Source organism: Aplysia californica, unplaced genomic scaffold, assembly GCF_000002075.1.
Source record: "Aplysia californica isolate F4 #8 unplaced genomic scaffold, AplCal3.0 scaffold00115, whole genome shotgun sequence".
Taxonomy (NCBI): Eukaryota; Metazoa; Mollusca; class Gastropoda; order Aplysiida; family Aplysiidae; genus Aplysia; species Aplysia californica.
This window is the reverse complement of record NW_004797385.1, coordinates 701,235-721,439: the sequence shown is the minus strand read 5'-3', so window position 1 is coordinate 721,439 and position 20,205 is coordinate 701,235. Positions and strand designations below refer to the sequence as shown.

General features: G+C 38.0%; 2 protein-coding genes across 2 annotated transcripts in view; one reads left to right on the top strand and one right to left on the bottom strand.

Moving 5' to 3' along the window:
• The first annotated feature begins 715 nt into the window (after positions 1-715).
• On the top strand, positions 716-10,271 carry LOC101853545 (cytochrome c oxidase assembly protein COX20, mitochondrial). Its single transcript, XM_005095850.3, has 4 exons — positions 716-856; positions 5,988-6,093; positions 7,249-7,312; positions 7,918-10,271. Exons 1-4 carry the CDS (start codon positions 821-823, stop codon positions 8,033-8,035), a joined length of 324 nt encoding a protein of 107 aa, XP_005095907.1. The 5' UTR covers positions 716-820; the 3' UTR covers positions 8,036-10,271.
• Positions 10,272-13,852: 3,581 nt separating this feature from the next.
• Positions 13,853-20,205, bottom strand: part of LOC101858622 (leucine-rich PPR motif-containing protein, mitochondrial) — a 39,750-nt gene continuing 33,397 nt past the window's right edge. The window contains exons 25-29 of the mRNA XM_005095868.3: positions 19,775-19,881; positions 18,593-18,661; positions 17,951-18,038; positions 16,391-16,563; positions 13,853-14,527 (exon numbers count right to left, since the gene is read on the bottom strand). Of these exons, the coding sequence (XP_005095925.3) occupies positions 14,300-14,527; positions 16,391-16,563; positions 17,951-18,038; positions 18,593-18,661; positions 19,775-19,881 (665 nt within the window). The 3' untranslated portion in view covers positions 13,853-14,299. The remainder of the gene's footprint in view (positions 14,528-16,390; positions 16,564-17,950; positions 18,039-18,592; positions 18,662-19,774; positions 19,882-20,205) is intronic.

Here is a 20,205-nt window from a genome sequence, read left to right as displayed (position 1 = left end):
GGTGGAAAAACCGAAACGACACTAGGCCTATAATATTAAAATCACGCATAGAGCTGACGGTATATCTGAGAATACAACGGTTAAAAAAAGACAACTAGATCTATGTCATTTTCTTTACTTAGACTTAGAGGTTATTGTTCTTCGAGACGTATTTCAAAATGTTCTTTGACAGAAAAACTGCATATTAAGCAACAACAGCAAAAGAAAAATTATTATATTGTTATACTATAGATCAACTTGTAGCCTATAATTTATTAAAGTTTCAGTTGATCATTGGAACAGTACGTAATTCCGTCTCTATCTGTGTGAAATGGAAATAGTTTCACTGAAAAACAAAGCTGACTAGATCTACTAAGTAAAGTTTATATTTCCAACCAAGGAAGTTTTAGGCCTCTCTAGTAGCAGGTCCTTGGTATATTTTACCCATGTCCCAGAAAATAAACCTGTTGTAACTTTAAGGACAACTTGGAATTGGAATCTATATTTTTCTATATAAAGTGGTAAAATACATAAAGAGTTAACAAAATCAATGTTTAGTTAGTGTGTTCATAGCTTTCACATTTAGATTCTAAATCTATTTCATTGACCCCCCCCTTCTCCCCCCCCCCCACCACCACCACCAAAAAAAACAAAACAAAAAAACCCCAGCAAAAAACTTGAGCTCCATAAATAAGAGGTTATGTTATCTTTTTACATGTACGGAATCGGAGATTATTGTTACGAAACGAAAGTAGGAAACCGAAAGTTGAACTAATGACACTTTGAGGACACTTTCTGTTGTCCGGTTAACTTTTTTTTCCAGAGTCACTCTTTACCGAAAATGGACTCACTTGGTGAAAATACTGAGGATGAAGAGGTAAATGCGGGGAATAATATTGCTCTGTCATCTCTAGAAGTTCAGCTTTTATTTGTGTGTAAATTGTAGGCAATCTTCCAGTTTCATATTTCATGTCTGCACAAGGAGATATTTTTAGCAAATAAGTGGCTATTCTCCGGCGCCGGGCCGGTAAATAGATCTTCTAAGCTAGATATCTAGTTCTATTCTCCGTCTATTACTACTATAGATTCTAAGGGAGGACTTCCGTAACGAGCGACCACAATGTCAATGAGACAGAGCAGAATTGAGGGCTTGGGCTTGGGGTAGGGGTAAGGGTAGGGACGGTTATGGCTATGGGTAGGGGTAGGGTTAGGTCTAGGCCTCTTCTCTATTGTGTTTGATGAGGTGGTCGCTCGTTACGGAAGTCCTTCCGATTCTAATGAATTATACACACATATTATAACGTAATATAATGTTATTTACACAACAAACAACCTGTCCTGTGTCTGTGGTGTAGCGGTTCGGCACTTCACTGTCTCACGTACAAGACCCGTGTTCAATTCCAGAAGCAAAAATTTTCATCAAGCAGCCTTCGTTCTATATCTATCTGCTCAGACGTTGTATCACTCTCAGCCAGGGTTGGCCTTGACAGGCAGGCGGGAGTCAGAGAAGTAATTGTGTGTGTTTTTTTTGTGTGTATTTGTGTGAGAGAGAGAGAGATAGAGATAGATGAGAATAGACAGACAGACAGATAGGATAGATAGAAAATCACACAGGGAGAGAGAGTGTGTGTGTGTGCCAGTGAGAGAGAGAGATGGAAAGAGTTGGCGAAAGGAAGGTGCTTATTCTAAGCCTTGATGTCAGGCTGATGAATAGCCGTTTGGACTGTTTACCGGAGAATAGCTTACTGATCTATTGACCGATGCGACGCCAGAGAATAGCCACTTGCTATAATTTATAGGCCTATATAATATGTAATAATAGAATTGTTGGGCTACATCTAATTATTACTAAATAATAATTTGCCGTCAGGTTGGTCATTATTAGTGATTAAAATTAAATACTCATTACGCCCATGCTCAATCTCTGTTTTCTTTTGATTTCCCTCCTGCCTCACACTTAGCTACAAGATTCTAGATCTAGATCTAGGTTCTAGAGGTCCATTTTCTACCATGTTATTGATGCGCTGAACTCAAATAGATCTAGAATCTCTAGACTTTATTTCCGTCGCAATTAATAGTTTTTGAAATATTTGATGGTTTTTAATCGAACTTTAGCACACTAGTAAGCCAACTTGCATATTTTCCAGTGTTTAGACCAATCAGGGGGTTTCACTTTCAGGGGGGCATGCTACCCTAAGGTAACAAAAAAATCTTGGGTTTACAGGGGGGGCATGGTCACCTGTTTTGACCCATAATTTGATGTTTTGCAATTAGATTTGAAATTTTTTTTAAAAAACGAATTCATTTGCGAAAGTTTTTGTTGCTATATGTGTCACGACGCGGTGGAATCAGGCGCTCGTCAATTTTGGGGATATGGAGTTATTGGTATTGTCTTAAAGCCTGTCCATTTGCCTTGCTTTTTTGTGCTGAAAAAAAAAAATCAATTTTTATCTCTAACAAGTCAAGATATTGGCGATTGAAGGAGGTGGAGGGTGCCTTGTTTCACAGGTAAAATTAGCGAGAAAATGGCTGCTAAAATTGAGTTATTTCCTTAGTTCGAGAGTCCGTGTAAACTGAAAATTTATTTCTTTTATGCCTTTAATCAATGTTTTTAAGTAAAATCCGCACCGAAATGTGTTCTTGGGCATGAAAGGTGTTGAGCCAAAAAACAAAAATTAGATTAAAATTCCCAAATCTCCGAAAAATGCTAGTTTCTTGACTTTCATTATTTTGACGAGCGCCTGATTTCACCACGCTGCCTCACATATGTGTAATCTACAGCCAAAAATACTGCAGATAGCCACCAAAGCATTGCATCTGTGTGCGGGAGTGAAAATAAAAATTTACCTCAATCTCCAACTTCAAAGCCAAATTTGGGGCTCTCCTTTCACATCCTTTCCTGCTCTAACCATGTTCTGTCGCCTGCTTTTGTCTCCACTTCTACCCTTCCCTCTCACCTCCTTTGCCCTTTCCTCTGGGCTCCTGACTCTTTCTGCAGCCATTCAAATGCTACTCCTTGGCTCCTTACTGCTGTCTTTCAGCCACACCCCTGATCTTGTGATAGGAAAGATCTACACCTAGCTTTCTTAAGTTCTTAGACAAGGGTGAAAAATCTTGGAGGTCCCATGTGCAAGTTGCGCACGTTGAAGATCCCTTGGCGGTTCAAAATCGATAAGAGTAGGCTTCGGCTGCCTCCCGAACAAAATTAAGAATTTTCCTACCCCATGAAAATATTAAGTGTATCCCGCGCGCTCATATTGACCTTATAAAGGACGAGGGCCGTAAAACACTTAAATACCAAACCAAAAAAACAAACAAAAGCCAAATTCGGTTTTGACCTTCCAACCTGGATGGTAGTTTTTGCTTTATGAGATGGTTAAGATGTCAGTGACACTGTTACTGTACTGTTAGAGACAGGATGTATTGAATCAATGAGCATCCATGGAAAGGCACTCAACGCACATTTTCCTGACTGCACCTAGATGGGAATGGCTGTAGACTAGACATCAAAAGGTCTCATCAGCTTCTTGTTAGTGTTTGAGCCCTCATTTGGCAGCTTACACTATGCTTCTTGGGAAGCCGAGAATGTACGAGGGGATATCAATAAGTTTTTTACCTGAGAATGAAGGAGTGGAGCTACGAACTTGAAATTTAGTACAGTGGAAACCTGATATAACAGGGATGGTGGGAGTAGAGAAAAAGTCCTGTTATATCCGATCCCTGTTAAATCAGAAATGCAAGGAAAGTGAACATTTGTGGACTAATCTAGCTGTACTTGTTCATGGGTAGTTTCCCTAGCCACAAGTACCCACGAACAGGAGTTTTGGCACCAACTTTCTCCTTGCGTCCTTAAACCACATCTGAAGAGCTTGGTCCACAGCATCTGCATCGGGTAGTCTCATCTTCTTTCGATCCAGAGCAAACTTTCCATTGGAGTATGCTGCCACTATCTTCTCTCTATCCCTGATAATGGTGTGAATCGAACCTTGTGGAATGTCGAACTGACGACAAATCTCTGCCAGTGGAGCTTGCTTTTTGTCAAGTCTGGATTATTTCGTATTTTTTGTCAATTGAAAGGCATTTTCTCTTGCGCTTGACATCGTTGGTGAGATAATGAAAGAAGTAGGCTTAGATCTAGGTCGACCGGTCTCTCTCTCTCTCTCTCTCTCTCTCTATCTCTCATTTATACTTTTTACACATTGTTAACGAGCCTTTGTCCCTGCTATAACCGGTTGGGCTCCAATGAGGCCCTGTTATTGCCGATAACTTTTAATAGAGACAAAGTGTAGGAAAAAACGGGGATTTTAAACATCCCTGTTATTACCGGATCCCTGTAATTACCGGGCCTGTTATATAATTATGGTTTCCACTGTATGGACACCAGCCACAAGAACACATTTTTACCAACGATAAATGACCTTGAAAAGTCCTTCAGAAAAAAAAGATCACTTTGCCAGATGAATTCTGCACAGGGGGATGTGGGAAGATGGTATTTTCCATTGCATTGAAGCAGATTTTGACTCTGGGTCTAAGTGATAGACCCAGCTTTCATCCATTGTTACTAAATGTAAAAAAAAGTTGTCAGGATCTTCATCAAACATGTCAATCATTTGCTGACTGCACTGTGCTCTCTGTTCTTTTTGATGAGGGGTTAGGAGACAGGGCACCCATCTTGCAGACACTTTCGACATATTCAAATGGTCATGAAGAATTGTCTCAACAGATCCATAGCTCAAGCCAGTTTCAGTACAAAGCCAAAGTTATCCGAGAGTAAAGTGCCTGTCATTCAGCACAATCGTCTTGACTTTTGAAACATTGTATTCAGTCACGGCTGAGACAGGGTGACCTTCTCGAGGGTTGTCTTCAATGGACATGTTACCACATTTGAATCGCTTGCACCAATATTTTACCACATCATAGCTTGGGCAGATATCTCTATACACCACTGACATTTCATCTTGTGCGGACGGACGGTGTTTTTTTTCCTTGGAGATGAAGGAACTTCATCACAGCCCTCATTTCCATTTTTTCCATTTTGTGAACAAAAATGAAAAGTGCTAATCCTGCTTTTAAGGGTGATGTTAAACTGCCTGCTGTACAACCTGGACTAGCCATCGGAAATTCCCAATTATTGGTGTGCATTCTTAGTTTATATGTTTAAATTTCAAGTTCATAGCTCCACTCCTTCATACTTAAGTAAAAAACTTATTGATACCCCCTCATATATATCTGAGAGTTTTAAGGTCTGCTGGGTAATACTAGTGTAGACCCTATAGGTTGTAAAACGCTTAGTTATAGAGCATACTGTTAAACTGGAATAATAATAAATAATAATGATAGTAGTTCGTCAGTTAATGTCAGATGATGAGCAATGCTTCCAGAGAATATTTCTCAAGCGAAATATAAGAATTAAAGGGATGTCACGTGGCTTCTACTCTGGCCAATGAGACCAATTCTGGCAGGGGAAAGTTTGCCTCATTTTGAGCCTTCAATAGCTTCACTTCCACAGTCAGTGTGCACAGCTTGTTGACTGCTCTCTTAATTTTTTATTCATGAAACCTCGTATACTTATGACTTGCTGCCCACTATGACTGCTACTTTTCAACTGGGTCTGTCAGGAGCTAGGCTCTCCCACTTTAAAGTATTTATGTTGAAGATATTTTCAAGGTGTATTTGTAGCGCTTATAGTACTTGCAAGTTCCTACCCCAAGGATCCTGTCTCAGTTGCACTTAGTTCTTGATTTATAAAATGATGTGATGAATGGAATGAAATCCGAAAGACCCTTTACACTGATGATTTTGCCCTCTGGCAGACACTACATCACAGCTTGGTAGCTGGAGCAGGGAAATTAAATAAGATCTAAAGATTCTCCACAGTAACCGTAAAAAATAGAAGCTTGAAATAGACAGTACAAAACAGTGTATATCATCTTTACAAACAACCATAAAACAATGCACAGTATCAGTATTTAAATTTTAAATATAATATTTCTTTTCTGTCTTCCTAGCCTGGCTTTGTTAAGAGAATATTCCTCATCCCATGCATGAGAAAATCCTTCATGTATGGCATTAGTGGTGGCATCAGTGTTGGCTTGGGATATTTCTTGTTTACAAGTAAGTATACAGGTGGTATAGTGAAGCATTGATTAAAAATGCGAAGATTCTGGACTAAATGAGCTTTAGCCTCACATGTTTGTTGGTAGTTGTGAGGAATCTCCAAACTGAAAGGAGCGGTCCATGTGAGTGAGTCTCATGAAGTATGTGAGTGTGAGACATAGATTTAAACTACATGTACTAGGAGCTCTATGGTATGAGAGTATAAAAGTAAAAGCAAGACTGTTGGACCAGTATATTACGACTGACTAAATGCTCCGAGGTATGTTATGAACTTTAATTTACTTAAAATTTGGCTTCACTTGAAATGACAAATAGGAAAGCTATGTATATTCATATAATGTTTTGCTGGCTCAAGGATAGAACTTGATCTTTTTGTCTGTGCATGGCAAATACAGACTATTTGAGGAAAAGTTTCAGTTTTGCATAGTAATTGTTTAACACAGTGGAACCTGCAGTAATAATTATTACCTATCCAAGACAATCACCTGTACATACGACCGCTTCCCACTTTCCCCCTTGCGTTTTTTAAATATTACAATGACACTGTCCATGAGAACCACCTGTCTGCAATGACTACCAAACTTTTTTTCTTGACAATGCATGGTCTTGGACAGGTTTGACGACAATCTTTTTTATACTGTGAACTTTCACCTAATTTCTAAAATAATGTCTTTCAAATGAACAATGATGTAAGATCTTTGTTTTGTTTCAACGTCATATGGCTGTCATGTTGGAACATGTAACAGGAAATATGTTAAGTGTGGTATGAAAAAAAGCTTTAGAACCTTATAATTATGCTTTCAATTTGTGAGTTTGTTTAGTATTTTTCTTTGACGCAATTTATTTATCTTCATCTGATCTGTATTGTCATTTTGAAAGTTTTATGGATGTGTAAACTTGCCATTGGAATCAAAGATGAAAACATACTCAAGTAGAAGTATGCCTTTGATTACTCTGAACAAACCAGTCCAATGTTCCTTATTTAAACTAATTACATTTGGGATGCTACTTCAATTTTGATCAATTGAATGAAGTAAACAATGTTTGTCAAAAATAAAATGTTCTTAGTCATGGTCTTGGCTTATCAGCGGGCCATATGATGTCTAATATTTGAAAACAACTATTGCAGTTTATCCATAATTCTTTTTTCAGGTAATGTTTCCAAAGCTTCCAAGTATGGGCTAGGCAGTTATATGGTGATTTTGTTTGGAACATGGTAAGCATGGTTTTTGTTGATTTCTTTTACATTCAAATTTTAATTTTGTGCATGACTGTGTCCTTAAATTTGGGTGAAATTTGACCAAATTTTTATTCTATTCTATGTTTCAGTTTCAATTCTGGAGGCTTAATTGTTAACTTGCACCTTTTTTGCATTCTGCATAAATAGAAGTCAGCATAATAATGTATTATATTTGTCCTGAATGCATTCTGCAAATTTTTAATATTAAACAGCCTGTCTTGAAATTCTGTAAGTGTAAGTGAAGGGTACAATTTGTTTTTCATCCTATTTTTGGTGCGGTGTTGAATTTTCTTCGTACAGAAAGGGTACTTAGCCTGCTATTTTAGTAGGAAAACCAAGAAAAAGAGTATTTCTGTAGTTGTATATCTTTGCAAAAGTTTTTTATTTTCATTACGTAAACATTGGGTTCTGCTAGAAAGTCAAGCAATAGTTTTGATAAAACAGCAGTCTTGCTCTGCCATGGTTATATTAGTCTTCACTCTATTATTGTTGTGGTTGAAGAGGTAAGACCCTCTCAGATAATGTTTCTGGATCGATAACAACAACTCAGATAATGTTTTTATGTTTCATTTATTCTCCAGGGGTGTCTGTAGGTATCAGCTGGCTCAGGAGAGGTTCAAGTCCATACAGCTTCAGAAAGCTATGCAGAATAGGTCTGGAGCATCTAACATTCGTCTTGTAGATCCAAAAGATGTATGACACTGTCTATATTTTTATTTTCTCTCCTCATCCTTCTGTAGTTAAGTAAAGATTTTTTTAAAATGATTTTTTTGTGCAAGCAACTTTTTGTTTCCAAAAGTTAAAAATTGCTCGTACTTACCATTTTAATTTTTCAATTCCATGGCAATTTTTGAAGCCACTATAGTCTAAACTGTAAAACCAAACTCTAAAAATTCATACATATTTATCAAAGTCAAAGTCAATGCCTAAAATATGACCAACTGTTTTCAAAGACAAGTTTTCAGTCATTGTTCTGCTGGTTTCATATCAGGTCAGGACAAAAGTACTAATTTGAGAAATTGTCTCACTGTGTCAAGAACGATAGCTAGTTGAACTAGTTGTTAAAATGCCATATTGGCTCTATGATTTATGGGATTTTGGAAGGGGGTGCAGTTTACATTTCGAATGACATGAGGCAGTAAGATTATGGCTACTGTTTCTGTTCCTAAACGGAGTGATATAGTACCATTCAAATGGAGCATTGCTTCAGTGTCTCTACTTGTCTGCTTTTTTTTTTTACAAAAAGGCTTCTGAGAATTGTGAAACCTATTGTTGAGCCAGTTTGAAAAGTTTCTTACTTGTCAAATTAAAATGTGGAAGTTAATGTGTAAAATAGCTTTCCATAATTAGTTTTTATCTCTCCAAAAGTGAGATGATTTTGTTAAACAAAAAGTGTTTGTTTTCACCTGTCTTCTCAATGAATTGCACTATATCTGTCACCCTCACTTATTAGTGGCTCACCCAACAAGTCTTATGGCGAGGTATGGCGTACATTCTGTGTAGTTTTATAGTTCATATAACATGCAAGAATGATTTCAAGTATACCTCAGGTAGTTTGTTACTGGGAATTGCATCCTTCAAGTTTTGCTATCATTTGGAACTAAATGTGTTGCTATTTTTGAAAATTGAGTTTTTTACATTTTCTTGACCTGTGTAGTCAGAGGAACATACTGTGAAAGATCTAGCACAGATAGGTTGACAGAAAAGAACAAGATCATGATTTTAAAGGTAAAAATCATATTCTAGTTTGCAAAAACTAGCAAGTATTTAGGCTATCTTCAGTATCACTATCTTTTAAAACACACTCAGGGGAATCATATGGAATTTCTGCTTCAATTTGACAAATTTAGTTTTTCAGGACGAAATCTCGGAAAGTGATTTTAAGTAAAATTAGTCCCTCAAGATTGTTCTCACTCAGCTGTTTTTGACTCTGCTGCAGAGAAAGGATGCATGACTTGTCAGGTCAGACATTTTGTTGGTTACTTTTGTTTTAAGATTAAGAATGGAAGAGAGAAAGAACTAAACATGCTTTTCATATATTCATGAATACTTTTATACTACTTCTGGTTTGATGTTATCTCACATGAAGCCCATTTGTAATATTGTCTGAGAGTTGTTTCTATGTCATATTAGAATGTGTGACATCATGGTGAAATCAGGCGCTCATCAAAAGAAGAAAATAGAATTCAACATTTCTTTGCCGGTTGGGCAATTTTTATTGATTTTATTTGTTTGGCTCAATACCTTTCAAGTCCGTTCAAAATATTTCTGCATGGATTAAACTGAAAAAAGGAGAAAAAAAAAAGTAAATTTGCAGTTTTGAAGAACACTTAAATTAAAACTTTGGAAGTCACTTAACTTAGGTAGCCTTTTTCTTGCTTATTTTACCTCTGACACTGCAACTTCACCTTTTTCAGTTGCAAATATCTCGACTTCTATTCAGGATAGATGGGTATGTTTTTTCATAAAAAAGCAAGACAAATGGAAAAGCTTTAACTCATTTTAAGATTTTATACCAGTATCTCCATGTATATACCTAAAAATTGACAAGCACCTGATTCTATGTAGTCATGACACAAGTATGCTTGAATGTTATGTTCAACTTTTTTGTAATTGCATTACTGTATGCGAAAGACTGAATTACAAAGTACAATGATATGATTCCATTGACCAAACTGAGAGCTGAAAGTGCAGCAAGTGTGCTGTGTGAAAATGTAGTCTTGAGTGATTTTGTTTATTTTCTTGAATGAGATTCCCGTTTAGGTTGATCTCTTTGTCTTTTCTGTGGCCTGAATAAATGTAATTTGTTTCAAATTCAAGTCCAAGCTGATCACAGTATTGTGATGATTAATCTTGTCTCTACCTGTGCTGTAATGAATAGGTTGTTGCAAAATAGAAGGAGGGAACCAAACCAAATAAAAAAATGTTCCTCAAAGGACCTTAGTTTACGTCTCCTCTGTTCCTTAACCCTTTCGTTGCCCGAGTGTACGCGTTCGTACTGTCAGCACTGATTTTCAGCTGAGCTCGTTACCCAGGACAACAGCCTAATGTCTCAGGGTTAATGGCCGCGTGGTCTAGATCTAGATCATTCATGACATATTTGGGACACCGGGTCTTCGATTGTCACTTTTCTTCCCTATTTCCTACCATCTTGAGTCATAATTTCGAATTACCTGCAAATCTAAGTCAAAAAGAATTTATTTGATTTTCTAAAGTCATTTCGATGATTACATTTTACGAGAGCACGAGGCTGCCCACAAGCCTAGATCTGTGTTTGTCGATCGCTTGCAAGGCTAACAGTAAAGTAATACAAGCAAATTTGATACCGATACGCGTGTCTTTCAGTTCCGAATACAAATCTACGTAGGTGGTTAAAACTCTGTACAGAAGAATTAGAGCCAGGCGTGATGTACATGTAACATCTCACTGGCAACCAGAAGCGGCAAATTCTGCCAACTTCTGTGACGTACACGGTACAGCAGAGCGCTAAAAATTAGATTTAGTCATTTTAGTGAAGTATCAGGTACGTCATAAGGCAACGAAGGGGTTAAAGGAAAGAACAAACATTACAGCTAGGAGTCAATTCACGGGTGTGATCCCACTTCCAAGAATGTTGATATTGGCTGAAACACTTTCTTCTTCCTCAATCTCTCACTGTCCTCACCAGTGTCTGTGGTGGTGTCTATGGTGTAGTGTAGGAGAGTGAGGCATTCCTGCATGGGAAAATTTATTTTATCAAGTGTCTCTGTCTGTTTTGCTGGGATGCTGTACATGCAGTTCGGTCAGTTCAGAAATGCCTTCCACAAAAATCAACAGTTAGATCATAAGGCTTCAGCACACACACCCTGGCTTTCTATGAAATATTTGGAAACTAAACAATTTGCAGAGATTGTCTTTTGAATTGAAATGATTTATGGAGTTTCTCGTTACGGTTAAAATGGACTGCGTTTTCAATTAACTACGATAACTATTTAACATATATGCCGGTATTTTAATGACATTTTTTGTGTGCTTACCTTGACCATACCGGTAATTATGCAGAAGACTTGTTAGAGGACATATATCAGAGTAGGGCCTACTTTGATTGTTCTTCAATATCATCTTAATCTTAAGCAAAGTCTACAGTATATATTTACAATGGGTCTCAGAAAATTTATTTTGATTAGCTCGGAGCAGTCTATGTCTTTGTTCAGATACTGAGGTACAAAGTGTACAGGGTTACCTCTAGTCTAATATCACTTCATTGTTTAAGGAGAGTTCCAATTATTAAGTTCCTATTAATTATTAATACTTTAGGGCCAGAACATTTGATTTAGGAGATACCACCTTCTTCAGGGATGACAAATGTTGAGGCTAAACATGCCCAGACTTTAGTTCTAGTACAGGATTACAGAATGCAGTCTTGACATGACAAATACAGCATGCCTCAATAAAATTACTCGAGTACAATTTGAAAATGTAATAAGCATTCTTTATTCACTCTCAGTCCTCTTACACAGATATAACACATATATCACATAGGGTAATCAATGCTTACCACAAACACACAATAGCTGATGAAATATTTGCACTAACCAACAAAAAACTGGAACACACCCGGCACTCGTACTACCCTCATAGTCATACCACCATTCATCAAACCATATGCAACAACCCCCCCCCCCCCCCCTCATTTCACTGGAACATACAATTTATACCAAAAGAAAGATTTCAATAATTTATTATCACTTCCCAACCCCACCCCCTAACACCCCTCATTATTCATTTGGTCAGAAAACTGTTAACAACCTGTATAACGCATACTTCAAAAAAGATTTTCCCCAAAAAAATCCATTTCAGGGGCAATGATTCCCTCACATACTGATATTCAGATAGTCTAGCAAACACATAGCAAAACATGCACAAAGCGAACAGATTTTTTAAGTCTTGAACTTTTTGTTATATATATTAATATTATGTTCTTTGTATTAAAAACATGTAGATCTAATAGTAAACTTTGTACTTTGTACATAACATAAAGATTACCACTTCCCTCAGACTTCATTTGCTTGCTGGACTGTATATTTTACTGAACCGCCACATATTTTGGAGCTGCATCTGGTTTTCTCAGTTCTTACCTTTGAACACAATTGACGAACAATGTCAACCAAAATTGTCTGGTTTCTTTAGACTCAATAGATTGTGAATGCTTCATCTTCTTTCTGCTAATGTCATTCTCTACAAATTATAGATTGAGGTAAAAGAAAAAGTCATTTTGATTTATACTTGATTGTGTCATCAGGGCAGCAAACTACAGTCTAGCATGCACACAACAAAATCTGTGGGACACAGAAATCTTTCGTTGGAGTAAAAAGTACATATTTTAAGAACAAAGAATAGACATTATAAGAAAAAAAGCAGGACTTGAAAATCTGTTCGCTATATGTGTGCTTCACTATGTGCATGTTTGCTATGTGCATGCTAGACTATATAAATTTATATATATATATATATATATATATATATATATATATATATATATATATATATATATATATATATAGTCACTAATATACAGTCAAATCTGTGTAAGACGGCCACCAATTGTCAAGGAGAAAAGTGGCCGTATAAGACAGGTGGCCGTCTTAGACAGGACTGATCAAGATGAAGAAAACAAACCATTCCCATCTGAAGTCCCAATCGAAAGTAGCCGCATTGTTGTTGTTTTTGTTGTTGTTGGTTTGTGTTTAAAAATTTTTTTATTTTGTTGCTGATTTTGCACAAGGGTGGCAATGAAACGAAACGTGTCAGACGAGGAAGACCGAGTGCCATGTTAAAACAAACACATAGGTCGCCACCACTCGGAGAACGAGCGACGCTTCTGTCACAAGTTCATGTTGACGTCCTTTGTTACAGACTGGGTAAACAGTGACCACTCATCTCACATACGATTTGCGTATGAGTTCTGGGCGGGGCTTCTGGGTTATGAGGGATCACTCACTTACCTCACCAGCAGCTGAAAATTGGTCAACAGTGGGAGGGACCTACGCAACATGATCGGTTGGAATGACAACCTAACAGCAACCACAGGTGATTGAATTATGACGGCTCGCCCACAACACCAGGGGCCAATGCACAATTTATGACAAAACGCAATGAAGTCACTAAGGTGGCCGTCTAAGACAGGTGTTATTGCTTAGTGTGATAGGGGTTGTGTGTTAAAATATGGTGGCTGCGGCCGCGTTGGACAGGTGCCCGTTTTACACAGTTAAATTATATAGAAAAAACGCAAGGGGGGGAAATGGAAAGTGGTCGATTGTACAGGTGACCGTCTTATAGAGGTGGCCGCTAGTCTGAGGAAACCAGGAATATGTCACTAAACCTCGAACCAAGATATCGGCAAAAATAGAGTCAGTGTGGTCAATTCTGGTTGATTTTGAGTCATGCAAACCACCAGGATGCCCCAACCATTTCACACAATATTTCAAGAGCTGTTTCTTGTGAAAACCACTTTAAATATTATCTTTTCTCAATTTATTTTCCATTTGCATTCAGACATTAAAAAGCAACAATGGTGTAACGTTGAATCCGTTTTTCTCAGTTCTTACTTTTCCACATTTTGTTACCTCAAAATGCAATAGCTCATCCAATAAAAAAGAATTGAAAAATTTTGACTAAATAATCAGGAACACTCAAGCTTTCAGAAAAGCACCAAAACTCAAAGTGGCCGAGAGGCGACAAATTCCTGATTTCCTGAGACCAACAGGCGTATATTTGGTTTATCTTTTATTAATATTAACCCATGTAGGCCTATATCTGTAGTTTCTTATCAAATCACTAGGGGGAGTTAATCTTCTTTCACAAAATGCTTTACTTTATGCACATATGACATATTTTAACATAAATTACTTTCCCTGACAAATCAAAACTTCCAGAGCTACTCAAAACAAAATGCTTGACTACTGATCACCTTAATCAATAAATCTAAAGAGAAGGGTTTTTGTCCTTTGGTGTGGTCAATGGGTTGGAATTACTCTCAGGCTTCCCACTCTCCGTTCCCTCAGCAGACTTCTGGGCCGATGACCCCTGACTTTTGGAGGGTGAGGAGCTCCCAGGAATTTCGGTTTCTCTATCAGAATCTGATGATGATGATGAGCTTTCTCCTTCATCTGATGATGAAGATGATGACTCCTCCTCACCTACAATGTTGCTCTGCAGTAAACGAGACCAAGTACATATTAAGTCAATAACTTGAGCAGAAACTCTCATAACTGTATGCATGTTTTAAAAAACCCTCGGAAGAAAAGAGCATTGAAACATCATGAGCAATAGTGAATGATATTGGCATCCATTTGTATTAACTATATTTGTTGAAATCATTTATCAAATTCTCAACAAAAAAACTATCAACAGCAAAACCATTGAAGCGACATGTTGCCACTGTTGTGCTGCTTAATTACATAAAAAAGGACAAGAAATATGATTATTAGGCTTTGGAGACAAGATACACAAGATCAAGATGAGACATCCGACGAGTTGAGTATGAAATGAGAAACCTCCTCCACAAATCACTGCAAAAAAACAAGCATCATTGATACTGGAAATATACAAATTATGTCAAGTCACTCTTAAAAAGACTCAAAATAGTAATTCCAGAATTTGCTCATCATGAAAATGAAACCTAGGCACAAGACAATTTCAAGTATACTTGAAGGCACTGAATCAAAGAACATGCATCACAGTTTGACTCTTTCAAGACAAATTCATACTACATTCTGCAACACGAGTCTGATTCTGACTGGTCCAACACATTCCTCTTTTTTCCCTGTTCTAAGGGTGCTGTGAAGACAAGCATTCACAAATGTCCGAGATATTTTTGTCTAGTTGCAAAGCTGGTCCTCACAAACGTGAAATACAGTGGAATCCTGTTATAACGAGAGGGAGGGGACCGGAGCAAAATGTCCGCTATAGCAGGATTCTCGTTGTAAAGGATCCAGTAATAAATTCAAGGGAAACTGTAAAGTAGGCCTAATCTATGAGTTTGGTGTTCTGTTTATTTCCTTTTGCTTTCTCCCCTGATGATGATTTTGTTTCAACATGACCTCTAGGTCTTACTTGATCAAAAATCGAATCAGGTTTCTTTCTCTAGCGCTAGATCTAGCGATCTTGGCTGACAGCTCGGCGTTGGCGATCAGAAAGAAAGGTCTCTAGGCTAACTCACCCGCTGTGTTTTCCCCCACCCCACCACATCCTGTGGTGCATTCCGTCAGCTTGCGCACGTCACACATTCACTCCATCCATCACAGCAATGTGACCTCTCCATCCCCCCATCGGAGAAGTGAGAGGCATGATTGATAGGCTTCGATAATTCAAACTAGGCTTACGCTGGCGTATCACGCGATGCGTTCTGCTTGTCTGAGCATGTCACACCCTCCCTACTCATTCGCTCCGGTCTTCATTGTTGACACTCATAGCTCCCATTCTTTGTTTTGCTAGATCACCAACTAGTTTCTCAACTGGCGAGGTGTTACATTATGTATAATTGGCAATATTCCGTAATGACCGACTCGTCTGTTTGTCGAGTTTGTCTGATTGTGCTATAACAGTATTTTATTTACAAACGTAGAGAAGAGAAAAAAAACGGGGTTTTAGAATAGAGTCTTTATAAGAGACTTCTCGTTTTTTCCGGACTCGTTATAAGTATAAGTGGACTCCACTGTAATAATAGACAAATGGACAGAAAGAGAGTGAATGAAAAAAAATTATATATGTGTATATAAAGAGAGAGAAAGAGAGAGAGTCGGGGGATAGCGAAAGAGAGAGGAAGTGAAAGAGTGTGAGAATTATTGAGGAACAGAAAACATGACAAAAAAATAAACAAGAAAGAGCAAGCAATCCTCAAGGAGAGAGTGCAAGACAAAGAGTAAAAACCCTTGAGTAGCGAAAAGAAGAAAGGCGTTCTATTACTTCGCTCACTCCTCCAGGCCCAAAGCGTAACACAAACAAGCAGAACGTTATGCATACCACTAGCATTACAGAATGAGAAAAAATAACCCTCCTCGTTCAAAGACTTACCGTTGAGGTTGAAGATGTATTTGAGAGAAAACTTTCAAGTGTGTCTGGTATATCCATATTTCTTGTCTTCAAAGCATTGACTAGAAGACTCAATGTAGCTTTGTGGGGTGTGATGAATTCTTCATTGAACGTCTGAAGGACATCCAGTGCTTTGGTCATGTCGTCTGCAGCAACTGTGAAAAGACACCACAACGATCACCACTATTTTAAAGTACAATGTTCAACTTAATGAAACCGGAAGCAGACATCAAATACACGTTTACATGTATCAGACTGCAGTAAAAGGCTGAAAAATAAAATTCAGTTACAGAAGTTGTCTTCCGAGTTCTTTACTTCTTTACTCTCTTTCCTCTCAAAGCAGAAAAAAATGTAGATAGCAGTTACAGTTAACTCTTTGTCGATATAGCGGACATATACGTCCAATCAGCAGCAAACCAAAGACAAACATTGTTGCACATTTCCAACCTTTATACACAAATCAGAAACACGAGTTTGAATTTTTGATAGCAGGCATATCATTGCCAGCCTTTTAAAGTTTCAGATAAAGGAAAAAGAACTGAAATATCTGTATGCATATATGGAAGTTATTCCTCGTCTTTTAAAGTAACCATGCAGAAAGCACATCTTCAGTGAGTTAACAAAGAACAGTGAACATGCATGTACAGTGGAACTCGGATTCAACGAGGTCGCTGGGCCCGACCTAAAATCTCGTTGAATCCGAGTGTTCGTTATAGCAAACACAAGGTTTTGTGTAGATAATTGCCCCCCCCCCCCTCCCCGACACACACACAGTCACACGTGTGCAGGCCGCCCATCCGTCTCCGACACACGCATGTATTGGTATGAAAAAAGGCCGCTGATTGGTTGCATGCAATCGGCTAAGTGAATAATGGTTCACGATGCAGTTGCAATGGATGGTTTCCCTGGAATAGATAAAGTTCGTTCAGGGAGAAAAATGAGCGAAGCAACGCCTGCGGGGGCTGTTCACCCTGGAAGCGACCTCGTTGAATCCGAGTTCGCTGATTTAAGTGCTCGTTGAATCTGGGTTATTTTCATTGATTTTAAAGAAGAAAAAAAACCGGGGAATCTCTCTCATCTCGTTGAATCCGAGCTCATTGAATCCGAGTTCCACTGTATGTGTATCAATCTTAACATTGAGAAAAGGAACTCTCAAAGCCATTTCATGAGCAGTGAAAGTAATGCCCTTTTACTTTCCCTCCTAGGGTATTAAAAAAATTTAGTTCTAGTGAGAGTTTTACGGCACTTGCAACACATTAAGACTCCTAGGGTATACAGTGCTTTGTGCTCTAAGGACCAGGATGAGACAATGAATAGCGCACAGTACTGGCCTACATAACACTGACAAAGTTAACGAAGCACAAATAGGAAGACAGCGTGGTAGACAACATGACAACTTGACCCAAAGTGCGGTAAGCGGGATACGCCTACACAAAAATGCTCGTTTCTTCTCCATGACTGGTTGAAATAAGATCAACACTTTCCTACAGACAGTGAGTTCCACACTCTCCTACAACCAGAACTACACTCAGCCACACTCACCATAACCAATGATCAGCTGCTTCAGCATAATTGCTCGGCTTACAGGAAAGTGCTTAGCAATGTCTACCAAAGACTCCAAGTTCTGAATCTAAAAGAAAAATTTTTTTTTTAAATTGGGCAAAACAAAATCGTATATGAAGGGTTTCATAACAAAACACACCATACACCAAACAATAAAAATGACTGCCTTTCTTAACCACTTCAAAGCTAAGGCATTTCCAAATACATCTGTATAGGATTAACGTTCATTCAAGAGACTTAAACAACACTAGCTTTCCCCCTCTCAAGAATAAACAATGGCACTAGCCATTTTTGCATCATCTAAAACTTCCCCAATAGATCGGTGAAAAAATGGCAGAGAACCAATTTTGAAGCACGTAATCGAGTACATACATCCAAACGGCACTGAAGATTACAAAATCAATATATTTCTCCGTCTAAGCAACTAAAACAATACTACACTACCGGCACAAGAAACAAACCCTCAAAGCAGCCGATAACTGATTAAGAGTTTGTAATCTTTCTGAGAACAGCTGTAGAAATTGTTTTCTTTTCCTCAGTGGTCACTGATGAAAGGTAATGAAAAGCCAGCCACAGCTGATGACAAATCCAGACTAAAGGCCACATGACTGCCATACTTACTTGCTTAAACTTTATGAAATACTGACAACTTGCCAACAGCTGGTTCTGACTGATCCTCAAACCAGGAGTCTGAGGGAAAATATGAATAATTAATGAAATGTAAGAAATTCTGAAAGCTGGAAAGAAAAAGGTAAATCCTTAAGGAAGATCTTCGCACAAAATTGTAACTTGTAATGCGAAGAGTACTGCTGATCTACACACATTACTATTTGTATGATCAGTTAAAAAGGAATTTATTTTACTTTCCACATATACATATTTAAAATAAAAAAGACAGAGTAACACTGAGATACTAATGAGTTTGAACATTATTTCTTTCTGCTGTGCAGACTGAAAATTCTACAGACATATCTTTATCGACATGAAATAGATTATTCTTTGAAAGAAAATCTTAAAGAAGATAATGCAAACTATTGAATAAATGATGGCGTTACCATCAAATATTGCATTTATGCATCTTCAAAATACAACTTAGCACATTTCACCCTAAGAGTCTGGACGCAAAGTCCAAGTTCATTCCTAGATCCTAAGCAAGGGGAAGGAGCCCACCTCCCATGAATACAAGCATTTAAAAAACATTTAAAAATACTAAACAAATTCCAAAAATCCTGAAAAAATATAAGTTAAAAAGAAAAATGAATGTAGTTCCAGAAAAATATAACTTTATGTATGTGCAAATTGTTGGAAATGTTGTAACTTCAGTTCAGTCGGGGTGTCCAACTCGTCACTCTCACTCTCAGCCTCGCGGTCGGGCCCTAGATCTAAATTCGACATCTGGTCAATCTGAATCGCCCCAAACTCTTGCTGCAATGTTTTCATCAAAATCTGATTCTTCTGATTTGTCATATGCTTGTTTTTGCTCAAATCCATCGTTATAAAACCTTTTTCAAACTCAATTGTGTTGCTTTTCAAGAAGTCGAGACACATTCGAAGAGTCGGAAACGTGATCGCACTTCAATCGGCTCTAATATTTCGGTATCACACGGAAGAAGAAACAATTTGCAATGACTACGCAAATCAAAATCTTGGCCCCAGGGTCTCGTTAAGGCGAGACTTCGTTTCTAAAGACGCTAGGTCAGCGCGAGTTAGGGTGGAGCGCGTAAGGAAATTCCCAGGCGATCCCGGGCGAGTTAGGGTGTAATGTGTTAAGAAACAGATTTAAAAAGAAAACATAAGATGAACCTGTAGAACTGTGATGGCCTTGGACGGCATCCCGGCCTGTACAAAACTGGCAGCCAGGCGGTGATGTAAGAGGCTGTTTCCCTGCACACTGATGCCCAGATCCATGGCTGAAGAGGAGGAGGTACACATATAATTAACAAATATTCTGTAAAAAGAAAGTGACAGAGTACTTTCAGAAGCTTGAGGTTTGAAAACAACAAGCACATCCATACAATATCAATAATGGCCATTTAGTGTGAGGACAAAAAGTAAGACAGGCAGAAAGAAACAGAAGAGGAAAAAAAAGAAGTAGACTTACCAGTAGGCCTACTGACCTTCAACGACCTGCTCTGTCACCAACTTCTGCACCATAAAACAAAAACATACCATAACAAAACAAAGGAACTTTTTGCCTTTAAAATAAAAAAAATGTTGTTATCGTATATTTTTGT

What these genes read in the sequence shown, in the direction of transcription:
- LOC101853545 (XM_005095850.3), top strand. Translation starts at nt 821, where the DNA reads ATGGACTCACTTGGTGAAAATACTGAGGATGAAGAG. An exon ending in AAAATACTGAGGATGAAGAG is followed by an intron (nt 857 to 5,987) that starts GTAAATGCGGGG and finishes CTGTCTTCCTAG; the next exon opens with CCTGGCTTTGTTAAGAGAAT. An exon ending in GGGATATTTCTTGTTTACAA is followed by an intron (nt 6,094 to 7,248) that starts GTAAGTATACAG and finishes TTCTTTTTTCAG; the next exon opens with GTAATGTTTCCAAAGCTTCC.